This window comes from Dreissena polymorpha, chromosome 12 (genome assembly GCF_020536995.1).
Source record: "Dreissena polymorpha isolate Duluth1 chromosome 12, UMN_Dpol_1.0, whole genome shotgun sequence".
Classification (NCBI taxonomy): domain Eukaryota; kingdom Metazoa; phylum Mollusca; class Bivalvia; order Myida; family Dreissenidae; genus Dreissena; species Dreissena polymorpha.
Window position 1 is genome coordinate 75,704,800 of NC_068366.1, and position 24,715 is coordinate 75,729,514.

At 35.0% G+C, this 24,715-nt stretch overlaps 2 protein-coding genes across 2 annotated transcripts in view; one reads left to right on the forward strand and one right to left on the reverse strand.

Moving 5' to 3' along the window:
• LOC127853254 (phospholipase A-2-activating protein-like) overlaps positions 1–12,889 on the reverse strand; it is a 33,653-nt gene extending 20,764 nt beyond the window's left edge. The window contains exons 1-6 of the mRNA XM_052387597.1: positions 12,603–12,889; positions 6,464–6,657; positions 5,471–5,572; positions 4,471–4,590; positions 3,741–4,044; positions 712–863 (exon numbers count right to left, since the gene is read on the reverse strand). Of these exons, the coding sequence (XP_052243557.1) occupies positions 712–863; positions 3,741–4,044; positions 4,471–4,590; positions 5,471–5,572; positions 6,464–6,657; positions 12,603–12,742 (1,012 nt within the window). The 5' untranslated portion in view covers positions 12,743–12,889. The remainder of the gene's footprint in view (positions 1–711; positions 864–3,740; positions 4,045–4,470; positions 4,591–5,470; positions 5,573–6,463; positions 6,658–12,602) is intronic.
• Positions 12,890–12,914: 25 nt separating this feature from the next.
• LOC127853255 (39S ribosomal protein L13, mitochondrial-like) lies at positions 12,915–24,425 on the forward strand. Its single transcript, XM_052387598.1, has 7 exons — positions 12,915–13,077; positions 15,275–15,398; positions 17,736–17,829; positions 19,378–19,438; positions 20,103–20,189; positions 23,028–23,149; positions 24,091–24,425. The coding sequence occupies exons 1-7, from the start codon at positions 13,057–13,059 to the stop codon at positions 24,185–24,187; spliced, it is 606 nt and encodes a 201-aa protein (XP_052243558.1). The 5' UTR covers positions 12,915–13,056; the 3' UTR covers positions 24,188–24,425.
• The last annotated feature ends 290 nt before the right edge of the window (positions 24,426–24,715 follow it).

Genomic DNA, 24,715 nt, shown 5'->3' on the forward strand with positions numbered 1-24,715 from the left:
AAGTTTCATGATGGTTGGGCAAAAATTGTGACTTCTAGAGTGTTCACAAGATTTCTCTAAAGCCATATAAGGAATACTGCCCCGCCCCCTGGCGGCCATGTTTTTCAACGGACCGGAACCATTTTTGAACTCAACCAACATATCATTTAGACAAACATTTTGACAAAGATACATGAAGATTGGGCATCAAATGTGACTTTTACAGTGTTCACAAGGTTTTTCTTTTTTTTGACCTAGTGACCTAGTTTTTGACCCAGCATGACCCAGTTTCAAACTCAGTTGAGGTATCAATAGGACAAATGTTCTGACCAAATTTCATGAAGATCAGACAATCAATGTGGCCTCTAGAGTGTTCACACGGCAAAATGTTGACGACGGACAAAAAGCGATCACAAAAGCTCACCATGAGCACGTTGTGCTCAGGTGAGCTTAAAATATATGAGCCATGCTTGGGAGGATAGGCTTTAATGTTTGTGCTTAAATTTATGTTCCAGATTAGTGTGTGCAGTTTACAAAGGCTAATGAGGGACAACACTTTCTGCTTTTTTTATATTTTTTCATTTCAAGGAAGTCTTTTCTTAGCAAAAATCCAGTGAAGAAAGAAAGTGTGGTCCCTGATTAGCCTGTGCGGACTGGGACAACATGTAATGCACATGCATTAAACCCCATTTCCTCAGAGCAAGGCCTATAAATAAAAATAAACCGACATACCTGGTCTTGTCAAGGCCTCGGGACCAGGCAGTTCTTCTGGGCGAATGTCTTGTGGAATCTGGGACTGAGCTATCTGCTCGTCATACGTCTTGAGTTCCACAGTGCTCGCGTAGCGGGAGGGCTCACATGTGAACACACGCAGTATGCCATCACTGAGGTGGAAGAAGAGATAAAGGGGTCAAATATGAGCCTTGCTCTGGGAAAATGGGGCTTAAAGCTTGTGCAAAAGTGATGTGCAAAATTAGCCCATGCAGTCGTTGTTAAAAGGAAGTTTCTTCTGTACAAAAATGAGTTTAAGAGGGAACTGTCGTCCCTAATTAGCCTTAGTGGACTGCACAAGCTAATCTGGGACAACACTATACGCATATGCATTAAACCCTGTTCTCACAGAGCGAGTCATCTGTCAAATATGTTTTCTCCATGCTTATTTTAGTTATAAATAACTGTTTTGTAAGGGTCTTCATGACGCGTATTAAGAGTCTCTTATAAAACGGTGAATAATGTGTTTATCATGCTGATTCATTGAAATATTGTGTTTTCGCCTAAGTCCACATAAAATATGGATTGAAATAATAATATAGAATAACCCTGTTAAAAAAAAAGAACATATTCTTGTGGGAATGTATGGCTTCTAACTGACAGGAGTTAAGTTCAAAGAATATTTCACCAAAAAAATACTCTGAGGTTCAATTGACCATTATAAGCATTTAATATAGTTATTTCTGAATTTTATATTACAGGTATATCAAATAAACTGTAAATTATGACAGATCGGCTGTTGTTTGTTCAGCTTCTTAAATTGTTGTCTTTAAAACAGTTTTAACATGCAAAAATATGATGCATTTTGTTTTGTGGAACGCACAATTTGAATAGGGCATTTCGCATTTGATAGCTAAACAGTTAATTGGCATTAGTGAACAAAACACTAATTTTAAAAAGCAATCAGATCATTATTGGCTTTATATTGACATCATACCTAAAATAATACAAACACAAACTGTTAACATTTCTTACAATCTGTAAGTGTTATACAAGATAGAATTTCAATGCCCAACATTTGATGATGTATATTTTTACATTGAACTAGCAAATTAGTTAAATTGAAATCCCCCCACCAAATACATTTTGTTTATGGAATAAGTTCAAATCCCTTGATATACGGTAAAATCATTAATAAAATAATTAGGTGTAGGGCATTTGTTTTTATGCATTGCAATTCTTCTCATTGATATCTATACACCCATGAAGTTTCATGTTGAAATCTCGTAGCATATCTGAGATATAACATTGAAAAGTTACATCATACAAAGATACCAAAGGGCAGTAACTCTTAGTTAAGAAAGTGTATGGTTATGGTTCGTGTGCATTGCACTTCTTCCCATTTATTTCCACACACCCATGAAGTTTCATGTTGACATGTTGTTTCGTATCTATAATAAAGCCCTGACCAGTTCCATCAAAAACAACAAAGGACAATAACTCTTTTTCAAGAAAGTGAAGGGTTGTGGTTTTTAAGTATGGCACTTCTCCTCATTAATATCAATAGACCCATGAAGTTTCATGATGATTGTTGAAGTCTTGCATGGTATCTGAGATATAGCCGTGAAATGTAACATCATACAGAACAAGACTTGTCTTCATAGGATGATATATGCCCCTGAAAAACACTTTGATAGAAGTTATGGGCATTTTTCGAAACCTAAACACAGATTTTGAAACCTAAACGCGGACCCTAAGTTCATGGTCAAGGTCAAAGGGTACAAAATTTGTGTGGGTATGGAAATGCCTTGTCCATGTACACATGCATAACAAATATTAAGGTTACATCTTAAGCGACATAGAAGTTATGAGCATTCTTCAAAACCTAAACATTAAGTGTGACGGAAAGACAGACGGACAGACAGTGAGACTGACAGTGTGATCACTATATGCCTTCCTTTGGAGCATTAAACAAAAGGCAATAACTCTTATTAAAGAAACTGTAAGGTTATTTTTTTTTCATGGCACTTCTCTGCATTGATATCTACTGTATAAGTAAATAATTCCGCGTGTCGAAAAGTTAGCGAATTCAAAATAACAGGCATTTAGTGTGCGGAAATGTTTGCGAATCGCCCGTATCAAAAGGACATAAAAATATTTCAAGTTGTAAAAATTGCAATTTATATTGCCAAAATATCTAAGGTAACTTTGATTTGAATGACAATACATTACCGTGCTTCAGTGATTTATGGGGAAAAACTATTAATCATGCCTTTTCTACGATAACAACAATCCTATTGATATCAAGCGATAAAGTGTGAAAACATGTTTTTTTTCTACCGGGGCTACTGTATTGATCGATATGTGATACCTAAACAACTGTTTGTTACACTATTTCTTACATAAAATTAAATCAGTTTATTTGTTCAGTTATTTATTTTCAGATGTAACCAAACAGCTTTGGCAATCTTTGATGTCTTTATATGCTTTGTACGCTCAGTATATTTGTGAAGTTGTGTGTCTTTCAGTAATTTCGTAACAAAGCAGTATGTTAATAGTTAATCAAACATAAAATAAACATTTTGTTTATAACACGTGTTTATATATATTTCTCTAAAATTTTATAATCGAAATTATGAATAATCGATAACAAAGTAGTTTCTATCTTAAACCAGTGTCAAGATAAAATTTCTTACACGATGGTATACAGTAATTATCTTCACCTGGTGTCACCGTAAATTTCTACCTCAATGGCGGCGCAATTTTGGCTGGCAGAAAATTTAGCGAATTTATTACGTTTGCGAAATTCGCAAATATTTCCACTTCGCTAACTTGACTACTTATACAGTATTCACCTATGAAGTTTCATGTTAATATCTTATATAGTTTCTGAGATATAGCCCTGAAAAGTTTTGTGACAGACTAACAGACGGACTGAAAGACTGACGGACGGACAGAGGAACAGACAATCAACACCAATTCTATATCCCTTTACGTTTTGCAGGGAATAATTAATGATAAATACATGCACAGCAACTTAAAGCTCTTACCTTGCCCCAGACACAATGTCCCCGTTCCCCAGCACAGCCACGCACCAGATGGAGAGGCACGGATGATTAATGGTCTGTACGCATGTGCCATCCTTCCACACGCGCACTGTCCGATCCTCACCGCTACTCACAAAATCATGGCCATTAGGAAGCACAGCAAGGCTGTACACAAAATTTTCGTGCCCGTAGTACACTGCAATGCAGTCTCCGGACACCAGCCATCGACGGACTGTGGCATCGTTGGAGCACGACAGAAATTCCCCACCCTGTGTGACTGCCAGGTCTCGTACGCAGTCGTCATGACCTGTAACCATGGAAACAACTGAATGTGAAAAATAAGTTTAAACCTATTTATTTTACTAAGATTGCATCAAAAGGTTAAAAACAGCTTATTGAAATGCTCTCGAGTCTGTTTCATTAGTAAAGCCAGTAATTGTTGTCTTTGGGGGAAATCTAAAAAACGCTTCCACAATGGGGATCAAACCCCCTTACCTCCAGGGCACTTGGCATACATATCTACTATATAGCAGTGTCAAAAATAACGAAAAGAAAAACCCTTTCATATCAAGTGCTTTTGGAAAAGCCTTATATTAGGGAAAATGCCATATATACCATAACCATTGCTCCAATTGTACAGCCAGGCATGAATGATTCATTTAAAACACTTAAGGTCACATTATCATGTAGCCATCAGTTCTCCATTGAACAATGACATTTCCTGTTTACTCACCTCTTAGTGTATTCTCACATTTGCCGGCCTTCCAGACCTTGATAGTTTTGTCAGCTGATCCTGTCAGCATCACCCCTAGGTCAGGCATTATTGCCACTGCCCACACTGCTGACTCGTGACCTGAACAATACAATGTTGTATTCATTTGCTTATTGTTTTTTTTTTGCTCTTATTTTTTAGTGTTTTTCCCCCTTTCCAAACCTTCGACTATTTATCACTCCTATTTCCTATGTCTAGCATACACTAATTTATATTGTTCCTAATACACTGCCAATAATGTGTAAATTTAATCCCAAGGAGAGAAACTATATCAGAATTATTTCTTTCATTTCAATCCTTTCCTGATATCTATTGTATTGTGCATTTTTATATATTGTACTTACCAAAAGAAATTAATATGTTTATAACAAAAATACAAATTGAATTTCTGGACTGACACTCACAAAGTGCTATAGGAAACTTCTTAATAAATTTCCAATACCCTCAAACATGTATGCAGTAACATTGCAATACATAGACCTTGGAATAACATATCTGCATAATATTTTTGTGGTAAAATCCAATGTATGCAAATTGTATGCACATCTTAAGTGTCACATCTTTATTTCAACAAAAAATAATTTTAACATAAAAATTTGAGTAGTGTTCTGAGAAAAATGGGCATAATGCATGTGCGTAAAGTGTAATCCCAGATCAGCCTGTGCAGTCCACACAGTCTAATCAGGGACTGCACAGGCTAAGCTGGGATGACACTTTATGCACATGCATTAAGCCCCATTTTTTCAGAACACACCACATTTTATTGTCACTCAAATGTCAAAAAGAACATGTTACCTACCATCTGTATATAATGTGTGCCATTAACTATCAATAGCTGTCATTCTTTCTTGTTGACTGAATTTTCTTTGGTAATCAAACACAATATTTCTTCACATGTTGTTCAAATATTATTGTAATGGTAACTGGCATAAGTCCCCATAAAAAAAGAAAGATCACATACCCTCTAACGTCAGAACACATTTCTGGTTAATCCACACCTTGGCAGTTTTGTCCCAAGATCCACTCAACAATGTTCCAAATTTGCCACCTGCCAGCGAGCAAACTGTAACGAAAGAAACAATGCAGTTGCATCGATTATATAACCAATAGAAATGAGAAGAATACAATTAATATTATTAATGGCACTTAAATTTTGAAACATTTTCTTAAAAATCAAGGTACATTTCTAAAAAAGAAAATTTATAAGTTAATCATACATAAGCAGTAAAAAAAATCCATGTATTAAAGTTCCCAGACCCTATAATCTGTCAAGTGAGAAAGGTACAATATGGCAACGGATAACCAAACAGAACATCTACTTAAAAGGAAGAAAATAAAGCTTCACAGTCGAAGACAGATACCCCCCCCCCCCCCAAAAAACAAAAAAACAGGGCATTGGCACCCATCACTCAATCCCTTGATGACATATCAAACAGAAACCAATTTAACACTTCATGTCACAGTGACCTTGATCTTTGAACTAGTGCCCCAATTCCAATGCACAGGTGAAGTTTCAAGTATCAGTATTGGTCAATTGGTTCATGAGTTATCTTTCAGAAACTAATTTCACACTTATTGTGACAGTGACCTTGACCTTTGACCCCAATTTTAATAGGGGTAATCTACTGTCCAAGGCAAATGCAGATGTGAAGTATCAAGCCAATTGGTCAATTCGTTGACAAGTTATTGATCGGAGATGAACTGGTCTACCGACAAAAATACCAACATCTGGCAAAAAATATAACCCCGCTTGTTTGAAGGGGAGCATAATTAATTCTAAACTTTTTGAATAGCAAGACACATAGTCTAAAGATATTGGTAGTCTGATAATTATATTTTAATATTTTATTTTACTATAGATACTGATAAAACCCACAGTAGATTGGTGAATTAATGAAAAAGAAGTCAAAAATAATTTACATTTAACATTCATCATAAAGTCCTAATGTATTACCAGTGCCAGTGTGTCCAGTGAGTTTAAAGACAGCCTGTGGCGAGTCAGGTGTGAAGGCCAGTATGGTGTGGTCATTGCTTCCTGTAAATATCAGGCCATGGGGATACTTGTCATCGGGAGGCAGGCAGCACACGCTCGCCACAAAGTTCTTGTGGCCGCTCATAAAATGACCCTCTCTGAATCCATTTGAGTCCCTGGTGAAAAAACAATTTAAACAAGGAACTTTAACTGATATGAATCATAACAAAAGCATGATTATTGTAAACTGCCATTAAAAAACAATGTGATATCTAGAAATGTGTCACAGACAGACATTCCATACTAAAAAATGTTTGGAACCAGATCATACACTATAAATTTGACAGCGAACAACTAGAAGGCCAAAGACACAAAGGACAATTATTCTGCAAAAACTGGTCACAAGCCTAGGGTCAACACTTTGGAAAAAAACATTACTACTGTACCAGAACAATGCAAGCTCTGTCAAGAGTGCGGTAATAAATAAGCTTGATTGAGGATAAGAAGTGTGAACAATACCAGAAAGTTTACTGCAATAGATCAATTGATTTAAATGCTTGTGAAGAATTGCTGGAATTTAAAGGGAAGATTGTTTTACATGTATTGTTTGGTACCTTAATAGATTGACTTGAAAATTAGAAATGAATTTCTCCTAGCTCTAGCTCCAAGATGATTGATAGAGGATAGGAAGTTTGAAAAATATCAGAAAGAATACTGCATTGGATAAATTGGATTTTAACGTAAGTGAAACAAGAGATGTGTTCGTCAGAAACACAATGCCCCCTATTGCACCACTTTGAAATTATTATTATTTTGACCTTTGACCTTGAAGGTTGACCTTGACCTTGAACTTCCACCACTTAAAATGTGCAGCTTCATGAGAACGCCGCTTTGATTTTGTTTTTAATTGACCTTTGACCTTGAAGGATGATCTTGACCTTGAAGGATGACCTTGAACTTCCACCACTTAAAATGTGCAGCTTCATGATAATGCTGCTTTGAATTTTTTTTTTTTTTTTTGACCAATGACCTTGAAGGATGACCTTGACCTTGAAGGATAACCTTGACCTTGAAGGATGACCTTAACCTTGAACTTCCACCACTCAAAATGTGCAGCTTCATGAGAACGCCGCTTTGAAATTATTTATTTTTTTACCTTTGACCTTGAAGGATGACCTTGACCTTGAACTTCCACCACTCAAAATTTGCATGTGTATCATGAGATACACATGCATGCCAAATATCAAGTTGCTATCTTCAATGTTGAAAAAGTTGTGGTCAATGTTAAATTTTTCGGACGGACAGACACCATATATTTGACATTTGACCTTGACCTTAACCTTTCACCACTCAAAATGTTCAGCTCCATGAGGTACACATGCATGCCAAATATTAAGTTTCTATCTTCAATAATGCAAAAGTTATGGCAAACTTTAAAGTGTTTTTTTCGGACGGACGTACAGACTGACATACACACATACACACATACTGACATGCTGACTGACGGACAGTTCAACTGCTATATGCCACCCTACCGGGGCATAAAAATAAATAAAGTTAAATGGAAATTAAATGAGAGGTAGCTTCTCGATCATTTTTGTGGTAATGTTTTGGATTTACTTGAAAATTAAAAATGAAATTTTTTCTAGCTCTTTGAACAAAAGTAAGTTAGCTAAAAAGGGGCAATATTTTTTAACTATGTAGCCTGTCTTGGCTGACTCCTCAATAAATGTAATTTCTCTCTACAGTTGCATTAATTCCTATAGATTCTGCCATTGGCATTGTTAGAAATTGACAACATATTGAAGTTGACAACAGCAATTCATTAAAAGGTAAGTATTATAGTTAAAACAAGAGATGTGTTTGTCAGAAACACATAGCCCCCTACCACACCGCTTTGATTTATTTATTTTTGTTTTTGATTATATCCCTTTAAAAAATATAACTTCCCTTGTAAAAATGATCTGTACCTGCCAAATGATAAATAGAAATTATCTCCCTATAAAGTTTGTTACTTCCCTTTGATTATATATTTTTTACCTTTGACCTTGAAGGATGACCTTGACCTTTCATCTTTCAAAATGTGCAGCACCATGAGATACACATGCATGCCAAATATCAAGTTGCTATCTTCAATATTGCAAAAGTTATGGCCAATGTTAAAGTTTTCCGACGGACGGACGGTCAGACAGTTCAAATGCTATATGCCACCCTACCGGGGGCATAAAAATGCAATGTTTACACATTTTGTTTCAGAAATATAAACATCACCCGCATGCACAAAAAAGTCACTTAATAAGGCCAAACTCGTGTTCTTGTCATTTTCAATCTAGGACTACAACGCAGCATGAGATCTCAAATGATTTTTTTTCAACCTAATATTTAACCAGAAACTGATGTGCTAAACAGCCACAAATTATTTTAAGTGTTGATTTGTTACATTATAAACTCCACACACTTTGTCGTAAACAGATATCGAATTATCTGATTAATAATAATATAATATGTTAATTAAAGGAAAACACATCAAATTCAACATAACAAATTCACTGTTTGGATTTTCTACCTTAAACAATTCTTAATGGCTGTGTGTTTACTACCCTATTAAACTAGAGCTTTGTCACAGATGTGACGTATACCCCCACGTACCGCATTGACACAGACTATTTTGCATGCTGTCGTCACAAAACAAGAGAAGCTAATTTATAGCGATTTTTAAGAATTATTATGCCATTATTATTTATGGCCATTTTTGACCTTTGAACTCAAAGTGCAGCGATTTTTTTTGTCCAATTGGGAAAAGTACCCGTACCGGTCCAATTGGGAAAAATTGAGTCGTGAAAGCCTGAAAATTGGGAAAATCGAGTCTTAAAACCCTGAAATTGAAAATTGGTGTATTTGATTTCATGCTCCCAAATACTTTGAAATTGATAACTAAGTTTTTTCAAGCTGTCAATATTATATTAACCTAGGTTCAAACTTCAAACCATAGAGCTGCATAGTGAAACTAACAAAATGTTGCATTTTCCAAAAAAAAAAAAAAATGTTTTTTTGTTTTTTTTACCTTAAATTGGGAATTTTTTGGACAGCAATTGGGAAATTTGTAGTTTTTTCGTAATTGGGAAAGTGCCGTTTACCGGTACTTTATAAAGAAGGAAAAAAATCACTGAAGTGTGACCTTGACCTTTGAGATATCGACATAATTCTTTCCTGCGACACACCGTCCAATGATAGTGATTAAATGATTTTAAAATCTCACAATGAACGACATAGTTATGGCCCATACAAAGTCATTTATGGCCATTTTTGACCTTTGAACTCAAAGTGTGACCTTGACCTTGGAGATATCGACGTAATTCTTATGCGCGACAGACCTTCCAATGATGGTGAACAAATGTGCCAAATGATTTTAAAATCTCACAATGAACGACACAGTTATTGCCCGGACAAGCTCATGTATGGCCATTTTTGACCTTTGAACTCAAAGTGTGACCTTGACCTTTGAGATATCGACATAATTCTTAAGCGTGACAGACCGTCCAATGATGTTGAACAAATGTGCCAAATGATTTTAAAATCTCACAATGAACAACATAGTTATTGCCCGGACAAGCTCATATATGGCCATTTTTGACCTTTGAACTCAAAGTGTGACCTTGACCTTTGAGATAACATTGACGTAATTCTTTTGCGCTACACACCGTCCAATGATGATGAACAAATGTGCCAAATGATTTTAAAATCTCACAATAAATGACAAAGTTATGGCCCGGACAAGCTCATTTATGGCCATTTTTTACCTTTGAACTCAAAGTGTGACCTTGACCTTTGAGATATCGATGTAATTCTTTCGCGCGACACACCGTCCAATGATGGTGAACAAATGTGCAAAATGATTTTAAAATCTCACGATGAACAACATAGTTATGGCCCAGACAAGCTTTCGGGACAGACCAAGTGTCGGTCTGACCGACAAATTGACTCCTATATAGCCCCCATTACCATTGGTAAATATATCTCCTCTTTATAAATGCAAAGAGCATCCTCAATTTTCAATTAATTTTCTGTGGTGCCAAGCAGACAAGAAAGAGAGCGGCGACATGATCCAAGCAGAAGTCAGGAGGGCAGGGCTTGACATTAAAGGTAGTCCGACTGTCCGGGACAACCAAATTGTTAGTCCGGACAAGTTAATATAGAAATTTGCTAGTCCGACAGGACAAGTGGTCATTATAATTGTATAACTTAGAAAAAATGCCTTTAAAGCCATTATTTCTGTGGAGATATCACTTAACTTTTCCGAGTATATTTTGTATACGTTTAATCGTCGAAGTCCGAGATATTCCGATAGTTCCATGTGATACATGTACTACACTGAACTGTTCACAAGGGAAGCAACCATTAACATTGTTTTCTTTGCCAAGATAACAAGAATATTCTCCCTTGTAAAGAATACCCATTTTACGACACCGGTACACACCGATCTTACAGACAATTAACGTAGTGACGTCCTCCCTATGTATAGAATGATTTTTTTTTAAATATCAGTTAAGTACTGTACATATACATCACTTTTAACATTTTCTGTTTGATGTTGGCAATACACAAGTTTTTGTCAGGTATTATGGCTTTGTATAATGTTTAAAAATCTATAATCTTGAGTTTTCCTGTTATTCTAGTCACTTCTTTTTGTATTGAAATTGCCTACAATTATGTTTACATGTAATTTGAACGATTCAAGTCTTTATGATTTGAGCATTTTGTATTATTTCATTATCTGGCAAAGTACTGAGCAGAATAAAGATATAATGGTCAGGACAAGTTGCTTTTTGGTCAGGACAAGTGAAATTATGGTCTACTTGTCCGAGTGGACAAGTGGCTTCACAAGTTAATGTCGAGCCCTGCAGGAGGGCAAAAGAAAACAAGAGACAAGCTAGAGCCGTAGTAATGGATACACAGGGAGCAAGGACAACATGGAATACACTAGAAAGGAAATTGACCAGGGACAAAATATTTCACATTAAACTGATATATTCTTTCACAAAATACTATCTTAAACATTTAACATTTATCTTTTCTAATCTAACATATAGAGAAAAACAGCGATGCAACAGACATGCTTGAAATGCGAATCTCCCGAGATTTCACGCTCATATGACGTTATTCCTATTTTTAGTAACATACCATGTGCTCAAGTGTTTTCAAATGCAGAATGACATTTCCCAGTATTTTGAATTATTCTTGCTTGTTTTGTAAACAAATTGTAGTGTAAATACAAACTCAAAGTAAAAAATATTTAAAATTACCTGATTCACTTTGAAATCAGTCTTTTAAACCACCAGACGTCAGTTGTTAATCACAAATAATAGATTTCAGAAAACGAAAGTAATGTTTACAATTTCAGCAAAAAATGTCAAGGTCTAATCGAAAGTATCAAAATGAAAACTCATCACATGACAAAGCGACAATGGCGTCAAAATTGTGAATTTCAGGCTGATGAGAGTTATTTTCATCTATTATGAGATGCATTTGAAACATTTGAATCTTAAAATATGCCCCGATGCAGTAATTTATATTCATTGACCAATATATGTAGAAATGTATACAAGAAAATGAAATGTCTTTGATTTATAGCGTGACATAAATATGATACGACTCTGGTTGACTTTCGATATGGGGTTGGCTGAAGTTTCTTTAGCTAGTGGGTGTTCTATTATACTCAACTAATTTGATAAGTAAATAAGTTTGCCTTAATTTGATGTTTACATAAAAAGATGTTATCACATGTTTTGACATCATTTATATTAAATATATTAAGTCTATTTTACTCTGAAAAGTATGAATATACAAAAACGATGCCACTTTTCATTTCAAATATGAAAGTACAAATAACAAAATCACCAAAAATATCTATCCAAGGATTAACTTATTAACTACGTGTTTTTACATTGATACCACATTGATTTGTTTAACTGACTCTTAAAAGATAACTTTGTTTAACAGTCATTATCTAATGGATTGGAGTTAATCTTGAATTATAGTGGGTGGGGGAAATAACAAGCCTACTCATCCAGAATACTGCTTATTGAGTCATGTTCTTAAATTAAATGACACTTTGACTTACTCTTCTGGTACCCATATCCTGGCCGTAGCATCTCTAGATCCAGAAATTACAGAATTATCTGGAATAAGTGCTGGCGTAACCGCGCGAACATCTTTTTCGTGTCCAAAAATTTGACAGCGGAGTTGATACGGAGCGGCCATGATAATTTGCAGACGCGACGTAAATGCCGGTTCGTGAGGATATTCGTTGAAAATAAAAGTCTTAACAATATATAACACGTGTAGCAATTAAAATAAAATACACGAAAATAATGATAAGGAATAAAATATACTCAACAATGTTACAGAAAGAATATAAAAATTACATTATATTCGTACATACTGCAAGAGGCTTTGTTTACATATGCACCGTTTGCAAAGTCATGTTAAACATTTTAACAAGTATATAAACGCACGAGTCACTTTATGACATGAACACACGATCCTGGTTTTAAGTAAACGATAAATGTAAAGTTATGAGCCGAAACCGTGTTATAGTATGTATCTGCGTTGCAAATTAAAACCTTTATAATTTACTCACGAAATTATGTGATAACTCTCGACAAATGCAATATTACCCGATTGTTTATTATTCGGATAATTTCAGATTTTTTTTTATTCAGAGCTAGTTTATACTAATAGACTATATGCACACCAATTAATGATGAAACGTGTTTATTTGTGATTGATTTATGCCTCGGAGATTACCATAATAATTGATACTCAAAATGAATGAAAGAGTTGGTATTGTGTACGTTCGTCCTGGATACATGATGTTCTCCTTGGGTTTGTTCATCCAGATAACTTGCTTGCCCTAGATGGGAATATGGAATATTAATAGAATTTGGAGTTTTAAACTTATTATTATACGTTTATCAGTTTAGATTTTTTGCAGTTTTGGCATTAACAAAATATCAGGGTTCGACACTATCTATTCTGAGTAAGGAGTTCTGTGGACTCCCTTCTTCTGAAATTTAGGAGTCTGATCATGCTTCATGTAGTCCAAAAATAATGACACTTTTTATATACCGAGGGTAATAACACATGTTAAACATCCCTTGATAAATCGTCTTTCATGTTTGATTTCAGATCGAAGTTCTAAGTGACTGCTGTTCAATAGTTGTTGTCATTTGTTATTTTAGATTGCAAAATTATTTAACAAATGACATAAATATTAAAGTTAATTATTGTAAGTTTAAAAAATATTATTTTGTATAATGCATTTATATATATGCTTGCTTGTTGATCATCAGGATTGGTCGTTACCACAGGTGGTTAGCGTGTGGCTATGATATTTATTAGTAAAAACATCATTTTGAATGAAAAATAATCAAATTATAACGAAAAATCAACTTCCTTGAAAAAACTTTTTCACTATCAAATATATATATAACAAGGTAAATCACCCGAAAACAGGGTACATCGCTTTGAACAGCCATTACTTCATCAATTGAGCAGCGATTTCCATGAACTTGGTCTTATTCAACGCAGAAAAGAATTGCCTTTCTCGGAATGTATGTATCTTGTAATATTTTTACAAATGCTGGGTCAAATTTTAAGAAATAACACGATACACAACTCGCATGACCCAATAGTCAACGATCAGACCGGAAAGATTTTTTATAATTCTAAAATAATTTTGAAAGAGTCCAACAGACTTCCGTGTTGTTAGTTTTGACCCCAGACACATTATTTAAGATAACTTATTAGAAGAAAAGAGAAAAACTATTTTAAGTTACGCACCAAATATCAAAATCCTGACCCTTGCGGTTTCAAAGAAGAGAATTATGATTTGGCAAAAGATTGGATTTCTAGATTGTTCACAAAAATTCATAACACCCACATAAGGAAAATGTCTAAGCCCACTGGCACTCATATTTTTCAGTAGACCAGAACAGGGTCTTCCCCAGGCCATTTAAGCGCCCCTTAAATTTCGAAATCAGAGTCCCCGGGGCGCTTGAAATTTTCACTGGCACTCATATTTTTCAGTAGACCAGATTCAGAACCGTTTTTAAACTCAGCAGATATACCATCAGAAAGAGTTCTGATCAAGTTTAGTGAGGATTTGGTTAACATGTACCTTCTAAAAAGTTCAGGAACTTTTTATTTAATTTGACAAAGCAATCTAGTTTTTGAACGCTGTTTTGTAATTTACCCAATTGTTATTTAGACCGATTTCTTACAATGTGACATGAATATTGGAATAAATCTATTATCTCGAGTGTTAACAATGTACATTTTGACAACGGACAATGCAGGAACGATGATTAACAATCGGCAAAATGTAATCACAAAAGCTCACTGTAAGCAAGTTGTGCTCATTTGATCTAATATGGACTCATGCTAGGTACATGTGTTTAAGCTATGACAGAGCACTTCGAAACAGGTTTTTATTGAACGAGTCTGTTAATAGACTGGGGTCATTTGCGTTCCAAGTGGTTTGATTAAAACTCTTTTATTTTATTTTATAGTGTTCTTCTAATTTTAATTATAATAAACAGTTACTTTAAATTATTTTTTTCCAAAATAGTGGACTTTTCGCACGAAAAATTCCCAATTCCTAAATTTTCTTTTTTCCTAAAATGATCAGGAAAAGGTCTGCGATGGCCCTTCGTTAGTATAATAATAGAAGGCAATTCAGCTGGGGGACTGTAACTGAAAAGTTGATGCATGAAATGTTTTGTTCTGTTGAAGCAATGGTCCACGATGGCCAGGACATGGTGGCTGTTTGATTCTAAGTACCAGTGCCCATTCAGATCAGCAGAGAAAATCTGCATGTACCTGGAGGGAAGACATAAACCACTGTATCATCCACTCTGTAAGATATTGTAGTTGTAGTTTTCGGCGCATTTAGATATTTTTTAGCTCACCTGAGCATAAAGTGCTCAAGATGTTGGGATCACCCTATGTCAGAAGTCCTTCATGATAACGTATTGTGTTAGATTATATAGAAATATAGTGTACACCTGCAGTGTCAGATATTATAGATTTAGTTTAAACCTATTAATTTTTACTCCATTGCATTGACTACTGTTGGCTTATTGAGAAATGCTCAAGGTGAGCTATTGTGATCAACTTATGACGGGGTCTGGGGTCTCCAATGTTTGCTGTGCGTTGAGGTCACTCAAGGGGCCACAAGTGTATCAAAAAACTAGTTCATAAGATAAACCCTTATAATACCTTGTTATCACTCTAGAGGCATCATTTATTGCTCAATCTTTGTGAAAATGTTGTCAGAATGTTCATCTTGACAAGATCTAGGCTGAGTTGGAATATTGGTCACATGAAATTTGACAATTATATTCTTTACTCCCTAATTTCCTATGATTTTTATGCTCCCCCAAAAAAATTTTGGGGGGAGCATAATAGTCGCTGCTTCGTCTGTCCGTGCGTGTGTCTGTCAATCCTTGCACAATTTTTGTCCGGGCTATTTCTCAGCAATTAATGACCGGAATTCAATTAAACTTTATGGGAAGCTTCACTACCAAGAGGAGATGTGCATATTATCAGCTGGTTCTGGTCTGATGATTTTTCACAGAGTTATGGCCCTTTGAATTTTTCCATTAACTGTACATATAGTGCAATTCTTGTCCGGGCTATTTCTCAGCAACTAATGACCGGTATTCAATGAAACTTCATTGGAAGCTTCACTACCAAGAGGAGATGTGCATATCATCAGCGGGTTCTGGGCGGATGATTTTTCACAGAGTTATGGCCCTTTGAAATTTTCCATTAACTGTACATATAGTGCAATTCTTGTGCAGGCTATTTCTCAGCAACTAATGACTGGACTTCAATGAAACCTTATGGGAAGCTTCACTACCAAATTTTCCATTGTAAATATAGTGCAATTCTTGTCCAAGCTATTTCTCAGCAACTTATTATTGGAATTTAATGAAACTTTATGGGAAGCTTCACTACCAACAGGAGATGTGCATATTATCAGCCGGTTATGGTCGGATAATTTTTCACAGAGTTATGGCCCTTTGAAATTTTCTATAAACTGTACATAAAGTGCAATTCTTGTCCGGGCTATTTCTCCCCAATACTGACTGGAATTCAATGAAGCTTTATGGGAAGTTATGGGAACTACCTTGAGGAGATGTGCATGTTATGTGTGGGTTCTGGTTAGATGATTTATTGAGAGAGTTATGGCCCTTTGAATTTTTTAAGTTGCTAAACCATCCTTAGTATTATTTTGTGCAAAGTTATGCCCCTCAAGACGTTTCCTTTTATCTGAATATATAGTGCAATATTGTGACAAAAAAACACTTTGGGGAGCATCACCTGTCTCCTACGGTTTCTTGTTATATAATGTGTCTGTTTTTAGCTCACCTGAGCATGTTCATGGTGAGCTTTTGTGATTGTCTTTTGTCGATGTCTGTTGTGTGTTGTCAATATTTGCCTTGTTAAATCTTTAGAGGCTACATTTATTGTCCAATCTTCATGAAACTTGGTCAGAAAATGAGTTCTTATGATATCTGGGCTGACATTAAAAATGGTTCCTGGTTGGTGGAAAAACATGGCCACTAGGGGGTAGTGCATTTTTTCTTAAATGGGTAAAGTAAAACCTAGTTTACTCTGTAGGAGTCACATTTATGGTCCAATCCTTATGAAACTTGGTCAAAAGATTTGTTCTAATTATATCTAGGCTGAGTTCAAAAATGGTTCCTGAAAAACATGACAGCCATACGGGCTGGGCATTTTACCATTTATGGCTATACCTAATAGTTAAACCTTGTTAACTCTCTCGTTGAAATTTTGGCCAAGTTTGAATATCATGGTTTTTAGAAACATTAAAAAAAATGCTGAGATCAGTTCCCTGGAGTCTCAGGTGAGCACCTCTGGCCCTCTGTCATGTTTCTGTATGTTTGTTTTAGTGAAGACAAGCCTGATAAAATAATGAAACAGCACGTTTATATATAAAAAAATTAAGAAATAAGTATAAAAAAACAACAACATGGCTTCCCCTAACCCAACATAATTTTCCTGAACTAAAAGTTCCTATCTGCAGCAATTTGTTTATTTGACAAATGGCAGTATGCCATGTTATATACTGTTTGATTCTGTGGTAACATTTTTGAGGATGACAATTTACAAACATGTATTAAGCTCATTTTTCTGACTAGAGGCTCATTTAATGTTCTTTATTTAGCGGATGTGGGTGACCACGTTGTGGTGATCAACACAAAGCATGTGGCCATGGCAGAGGAGCTGTGGAGAAAGCATAGCTTTGATTACGACACCAGGTGAACATCAGCACTTTGAAATTTACAATATTGTTTCAGTTTGTGTACTTGCTAACAAATGTAAGGTTTGTTAAAATTACTTCAAATTGTGTCCTTGATAACAATTTTTTTTACATTGATTTTCACATGTTACATCTATAGGCAAAGGTATATAGCCAAATATAATATAAATAATATTCAAACAAAGATGTTTCTTATTAATGTATTTAATATATATTCATATGTCATGCATTATTTTTATTTATGTTATACCCCTACTGGTCCTTTTGTGCATTGGACTGTCTGTCTGTGTGTCCCATCAGACTGTCTGTCTGTGTGTCCCATCGGACTGTCTGTCTGTGTGTCCCATCGGACTGTCTGTCTGTGTGTCCCATCAGACTGTCTGTCTGTGCGTCCCATCGGACTGTCTGTCTGTGTGTCCCATCGGACTGTCTGTCTGTGTGTCCCATTGGACTGTCTGTCTGTGTGGCCCATCGGACTGTCTGTCTGTGTGTCCCATCGGACTGTCTGTCTGTGTGCTCGGACTGTCTGTCTGTGTGTCCACCAAAACCATGACAACCTTTTAAACATTGAAAACTAAAGTATGCCATGTCTGGTCTTTAACTGTGTGATTCATTGTTCATGATTAAAATAACTTATCCACAAATATTCCAAATGTCACATGTAAAGCCTGTCTGTCTAACTCAAAGTCAAGGTCAAAATTAGAGGTCAAAGTCAAATTTGTCCAGAAAACAGCATGGGGGGGACTGTTGCTTCATCATTCAATTTTAAAATAACTAACAACAGTTCTTTATGATGAAAAGAAAATGTGCTGTGTGTAGCAAGAACGCCTCTAGCTCAAAGGTCAGAGTCACAATTATAGGTAAAGGTCAGGTCAAAGTTAATAATCAGGTAAAATGTTCAATTTCTGCAACTTACAGCTTATCTTTACTCCTTTATTCATCATGAAATTCTCAAAACAATTACCAGAAATGTTCATCATAAGGTGATGACATGTCAACCCTTGGGTAAAGGTCATGCCCTAAGTTCAGACTAAAGAGAATCGTTAAAATATGTGCGCGAAAACCCCTGAAATTGCGAAAATTCACCTTGTGAAGTCTTCATATTGGGGTATTGGTGTATTTGATGTTTTGCGCCCAAAAACTTTAAAAATTGATAACAAAGTGCTGTCAAGATGTCAATATTATATTAAATTTGGTTCAAGCCATATATAGCTGCATAAAGAAACTAACTAAATGTTGCATTTTATTTTAAAAAAAAAACAAATTCAAACCTTCAATTTGGTATTTTTTGACAGCAATCGGGAAAATTGTATTTTTTTCCTAATTGGGAAAGCCCGTTTTCAGGTACTTTTTAAAGAAGGAAAAAAATCGCTGCATGTGTATGCTGCAGTATGTTAAAAAAAATAATGAATTATTGATAATGGGCCTGTCGTGTTTATTCTTGCTTGTTGATTCATATCTGACTGCAAGGATAAAAACATCACTGTCAAGTCGGAATAATTGTCAAATTTCACATTCATTTAAAAGTAGTACATTTTGTTTTCAGATTTGCAGGTGGTAAATCAAGAACAACAGCCTGGCAACTTCATGATGTAGATCCCACCAAGGTTTGAGAACAGTTCTCAGAATATAGAATAATAAAAATAATTAAAAACATACCACATATGCAGTCTCTGTGTTTGCTCATATCAATGGTAATAGATTCAACTTGTATTTCTTATGTCATAAAACTCCCCAAAACGGCATGGTTTTGCCGTTCTGAAATTGTAATAAGCATAAATGTGTAGTCAAAAACAGCCTGCAATGAAGATTTTAAAGCAGAACGTTAACCATTCAAATGTCATATACAAGCTATTGATGGAAAAACATATTAAAAGTTGTGTTATATGCACACCATTCTAGTAAACTGTGTACGGTGTAGAGTGTGATGCCCTTGACCCTCACATACTTACATTTTTTGAAGAGGAAAATAAAATGGGCTGTGCTCTGTGAAAAAGGGGTTTAATGCACGTGCGTAGTGTCCTCCCAGATTAGCCTGTGCAGTCAGCACAGGCTAATAAGGAACAATACTTTCTGCCTATACTTGATTTTTGCTAAAAAGAGACTTTCTTGAAATTAAAAATATAAAATCTGAAAGTGTCGTCCCTGATTAGCCTGTGTGGACTGCACAGGCTAATCTGGGACCCCACTTTACGCACATGCATTAAATTCCTTTTCTCAGAAAATGGCTCCAATGTATTGAATGCAAAAAAATATCCCAAACTATTGCAGGTTATGCACAAAGCAGTATACCGCGCAGGGCCCAAGAATCTGCTGCGGCCTACCCTCATGAGGAGACTTCATCTGTATCCAGACGAGGTAATATAGCTATACATATATGTATCGGCCTTGTTCTGTGAACAGGGAGTTTAATGCATGTGAGTAAAGCGTCATCTTAGATGAGCCTGTGCAGGTTGCGGCTTCAAAGAGACTCCCATTAAAAACAAACACCATAAAAGCACAAAAACGTCCCTGACAAACCTGTGCAGACTTCACTGGCTTAACTGGGATGACACTTCATGCGCACATATTAAGCCAAGTTTCCCCAGAACAAGGCTCATATGAAGCTAGAGAAGTTTTTGCAATGTCTTTCAGCTCTTCGACAATGTTCTTTTAAACGGCAAGAAGGCTGCATAATTATGGTATAACATCAATCTTCGCAAAATAATAATCTTTGGAATAATTTACAGAATACTGGACCTCTTGGTTACGTCCAGGTTAAGTACTATTTGTAGTTGACTTGCCAGTAAATTTGAAAGCAAGCCAGTAATTCTTTAGAGTGTCCGACACCTTGTGGCCAGTAATGGTTTGGGGACTTTTCAAAATTTATATTAACTGCATTAGTTAGAAATTATTCATGAAGTTTACAAAGTGCATATTATTGAATACTCAATTCTGTACAATCTGGGCTTTCTGCATATCCATGATTATTTTTTAAGAAGTCTTTACAAAAATCCAGTCAAAGGCGGAAATCGTCATCCCTGACTAGCCTGTGCAGACTTTATGCACATGCATTAAGCTTATATATCCAAGAACTTGGCTCTGTGTGACTGAAACCTACCTGAAAGGATGACAATAGGCTCGTTTAGTGGCTGTAGCACAGTTGTCCCCTATAGATAATTGAGAAGTTGTTGAGCAATTGTTATAAAGTTGCAGATAACGTCCTATTTTTCGCAGGGATTTCAATTGATTAAAAGTAAGAAGTAAAATGACTCCATGACATTTTCTGAGGTCAAGAGAAACTTTTAGGGGTCAAAATACTGAAATGCAGAGTTTTTTATTAGTGCATATTTTTTAAATGCTATGTTTGCTTGAAAAATGATGTTTTGCATAAACTTAAGTTAAAAAAAAACATGTGAAAAGCACAATTTGTTTGGTATAAAATAAATTTAAAAGCTAGCTTCTTGGTAACATTTGCATCAAAATGATGCAAGTTAGATTATTTGCAGCATTCAAAGGTGATAATTTTTCCAAAAGCTTGCATCAAAAAGCAGGATTCTGCTTCAATTTAAATCAATGAATGTTGGGTTCCTTTTTATGCCCCCTTCTTCGAAGAAGAGGGGGTAAATTGTTTTTGGCCTGTCTGTCATTCTGTCCCAAAACTTTAACCTTGGTTAAAGTTTGATAACTTTTGCAATATTGAAGAGAGCAACTTCATATTTGGCATGCATGTGTATCTCATGAAGCTGCACATTTTGAGTGGTGAAAAGTCAAGGACATCCTTCAAGGTCAAAGGTCAAATATTGTATTTTTCTTTCCTAAAACTTTACCCTTCGTTAAAGTTTGTTCATAACTTTTTGAATATTGAAAGTAGCAACTTGATATTTGGCAAGCATGTGTATCCCATGAAGCTACACATTTTGAGTAGTGAAAGGTCAAGGTTAAGATCATCCTTCAAGGTCAAAAGTTAAAAAAAACAATCCAAGGGAAGTAATAAGCTTTAAAAGGGAGATAATTTCTAATCCTATATTGAAATTTTATTTCAAAGCGGCGCAATAGGGGGCATTGTGTTTCTGACAAAAGCATCCAACTGAAAGTTTCTGTATAAATGTGTGTAGTAATTAAATCCAATCACCATCAACAACATATTCTGTGAACTGCTAGCTTTTTTATGTTTTCTAAAAGACAGACTGAGACAAAATATATAACCTGCATCAGTTAATTAAGATTTTGGGTGTCCATAACAAAACTTAAATTAATGAATTGATGTGTGACTTATTAGCTCTTAACCCTTTCCTGCTCAGAAACAAAGTGAACATAGCTATATGCAAACACCATACAGACAGAAGAACTTGTCTGTTAAGGTAAAATCTGTTTCCTGCTCATCAGTATCTTAGGGTTGGCAATGAAGCCTTTACAACTTTTATCTAAGAAAAAAGTCATGATCTTGACTTTGTTGATCATGATCATAAAATTGTTTATCAATACCATGACTTTAATGATCATGATAATGACTTTGTTTATCATTACCACGACTTTGTTGATCATGTTCATGACATTGTTTATCATTACAATGACTTTGTTGATCATGACCATGACTTTGTTGATCATGACCATAACTTTGTTGATCATGACTTTGTTTATCATGAATTTGTTGAAAGTGATCTTGACTTTGTTTAACATGACCATTACTTTGTTAATCATGGCAATGAATTTGTTTATCATTACCATGACTTTGTTGATCATGATGATGACTTTGTTGAGCATGATCATGACTTTGTTGATCATGATCATGACTTTTTTATCATTACCACGATTTTGTTGATCATGACTGTATTGAACCTGATTATGAATTTGTTGATCATGACCATGAATTTGTTGATCATGACCATGACTTTGTTGATCATGACAATGACTTTGTTGATCATGACCATGACTTTGTTGATCATGATCATGACTTTTTATCATTACCACAACTTTGTTGATCTGACACAGATCATGATCGTGACTTTGTTGATCATGACCATGACTTTGTTGATCATTACCATGACACTGTTTATCATTACCATGACTTATTTGATCATGACCATGACATTGTTGACAATGACTGTGACTTTGTTGTTCATTAGCATGACTGTGTTGTTCATTACCATGACTTTGTTGATCACAACCATGACTTTGTTGATCATGATCATGACTTTGTTTGCCACTTTGTAGAGGGTGCCCTCAGAAGTTTTGGAGAACGTTACAGATGTTATACGACAGATAATGGTCGTACCGAGGTCTCTCGACTCTTACACAGAGGAAGAACTGAAAAACTTTCCCATCCTGTTCGATTGGTAATGTGACCATTACTTAGTTGTTCACACACAAACAGAGACATACATTTAGTTGTTCACAAAAACAAGAGACATACATTTAGTTATTCACTCAGGCAACTAGAGTTACCAGACATACATTTAGTTGTCCACACAAAAACTAGACGTGAAATGCTACTTTTTCATAGCAAATGAAACATAAATTCAGTTTTCATGCAAACATATGGCATTATATAGGAAATGTATTTGTTTATAAAAATGATATGTTATTTAATTGTTCCACACAAATAATGAGACTCCTGTTGGGTTTTTGATGTAAAAATAAACATGCATGTAGTGTTTTATATTCAATTAGACATGCTTATTGTTTTTCAAGTCAAAGCTGACACACTTTTTCCATAGTTTTCGAATTAAAATATGTTGACATGTTTAAATTTAATGGGGGTTTTATCACTCAATGCTTGTGCTCAAAATCCTTAAGTGTAACTTCAAGTCATTTGTATATTAATATTCTTTAGCACCTATGCCAATATTTATGTCCTTATTTGGTGTGATCCTATTTCGATTAACCATGCAATTAATTGACACAAAAAATCATGTCAGAAGTATATTGTGTACATAATTTTCAATTCTTATTGATGGTATTGATTGTTTTACTGTTTACGGCATTGTTTATTTGTGCAAAAGATAATTCTAAGTTACCATATGCTATACTGTCATGGTTATACAAAGTGAGATTGCAAATTGTGAGCTTTTTAGCCCAAAATTGTTTTGAAACAGTAAAAAAACATACCCCACCCACCGTGCCAAAAAAAACAACACATAACTAAATGCACAAGTATCTTTACATAAGAACGTCAACATCTACTTAAAAATATATAATGGATTTTATGAAGGCTATTTTCTTATTGTTATAATAAGTCAATGCATATTAATGGCACATTTTGGTTTTCATGTTCTAGGCCTGAAGACCATATTTTATACAAAAGACCACCTCCTGGGGAACCTGCAGAAGAATTGACGGGTAACACGAAGCAGCAAGCTGCTAAGAAAAAATAGTGCATATCTGCTTTACAAATATATCAACATTGAAATTAACTCGTTGATTTTTTATTTCATTTAATTTTGCTAATCAAAAGACCTGTGGGTAATGAAAACAGATTTTATGCTTAGAAAAAAATCATCATGGAATCAGACTAAGTGAATGGGAGGATTTGTATGCATCATGTTACATTGGTCATTGTTGCCTACTAGTACTCAAATGCTTAGAAGATGAAAATAAAAACTTAATAGCAAATTTTGGTGTGAAAACCCTTTTCTCTAGGGATACTTCATAATTAAATACTATATTATCGTATATTATGTGTATGATTTGAGTATTTTAGGTTGATCACATAGGAAGATTAAGTTGTAGGCAGAAATGAAGTACTGGCCTCCAAATCTTTGGAAAATTTTATTTATATATAGAGATAGATATATTATATATTCTGACAAACATATCTCTTGTTTTCAAATCTATGCTACGCTACAGCTATAGTGCACTTTAATGTAATGTAACACATATGATAAAATAATATATATATACTA

Bases quoted from the DNA above. Each gene is read 5' to 3' on its own strand.
- LOC127853255 (XM_052387598.1), top strand. From the start codon at position 13,057: ATGAGCCGAAACCGTGTTATA. The intron at 20,190-23,027 runs GTAATATAGCTA...GCCACTTTGTAG, and splicing joins TTCATCTGTATCCAGACGAG to AGGGTGCCCTCAGAAGTTTT. The intron at 23,150-24,090 runs GTAATGTGACCA...TTCATGTTCTAG, and splicing joins TTTCCCATCCTGTTCGATTG to GCCTGAAGACCATATTTTAT.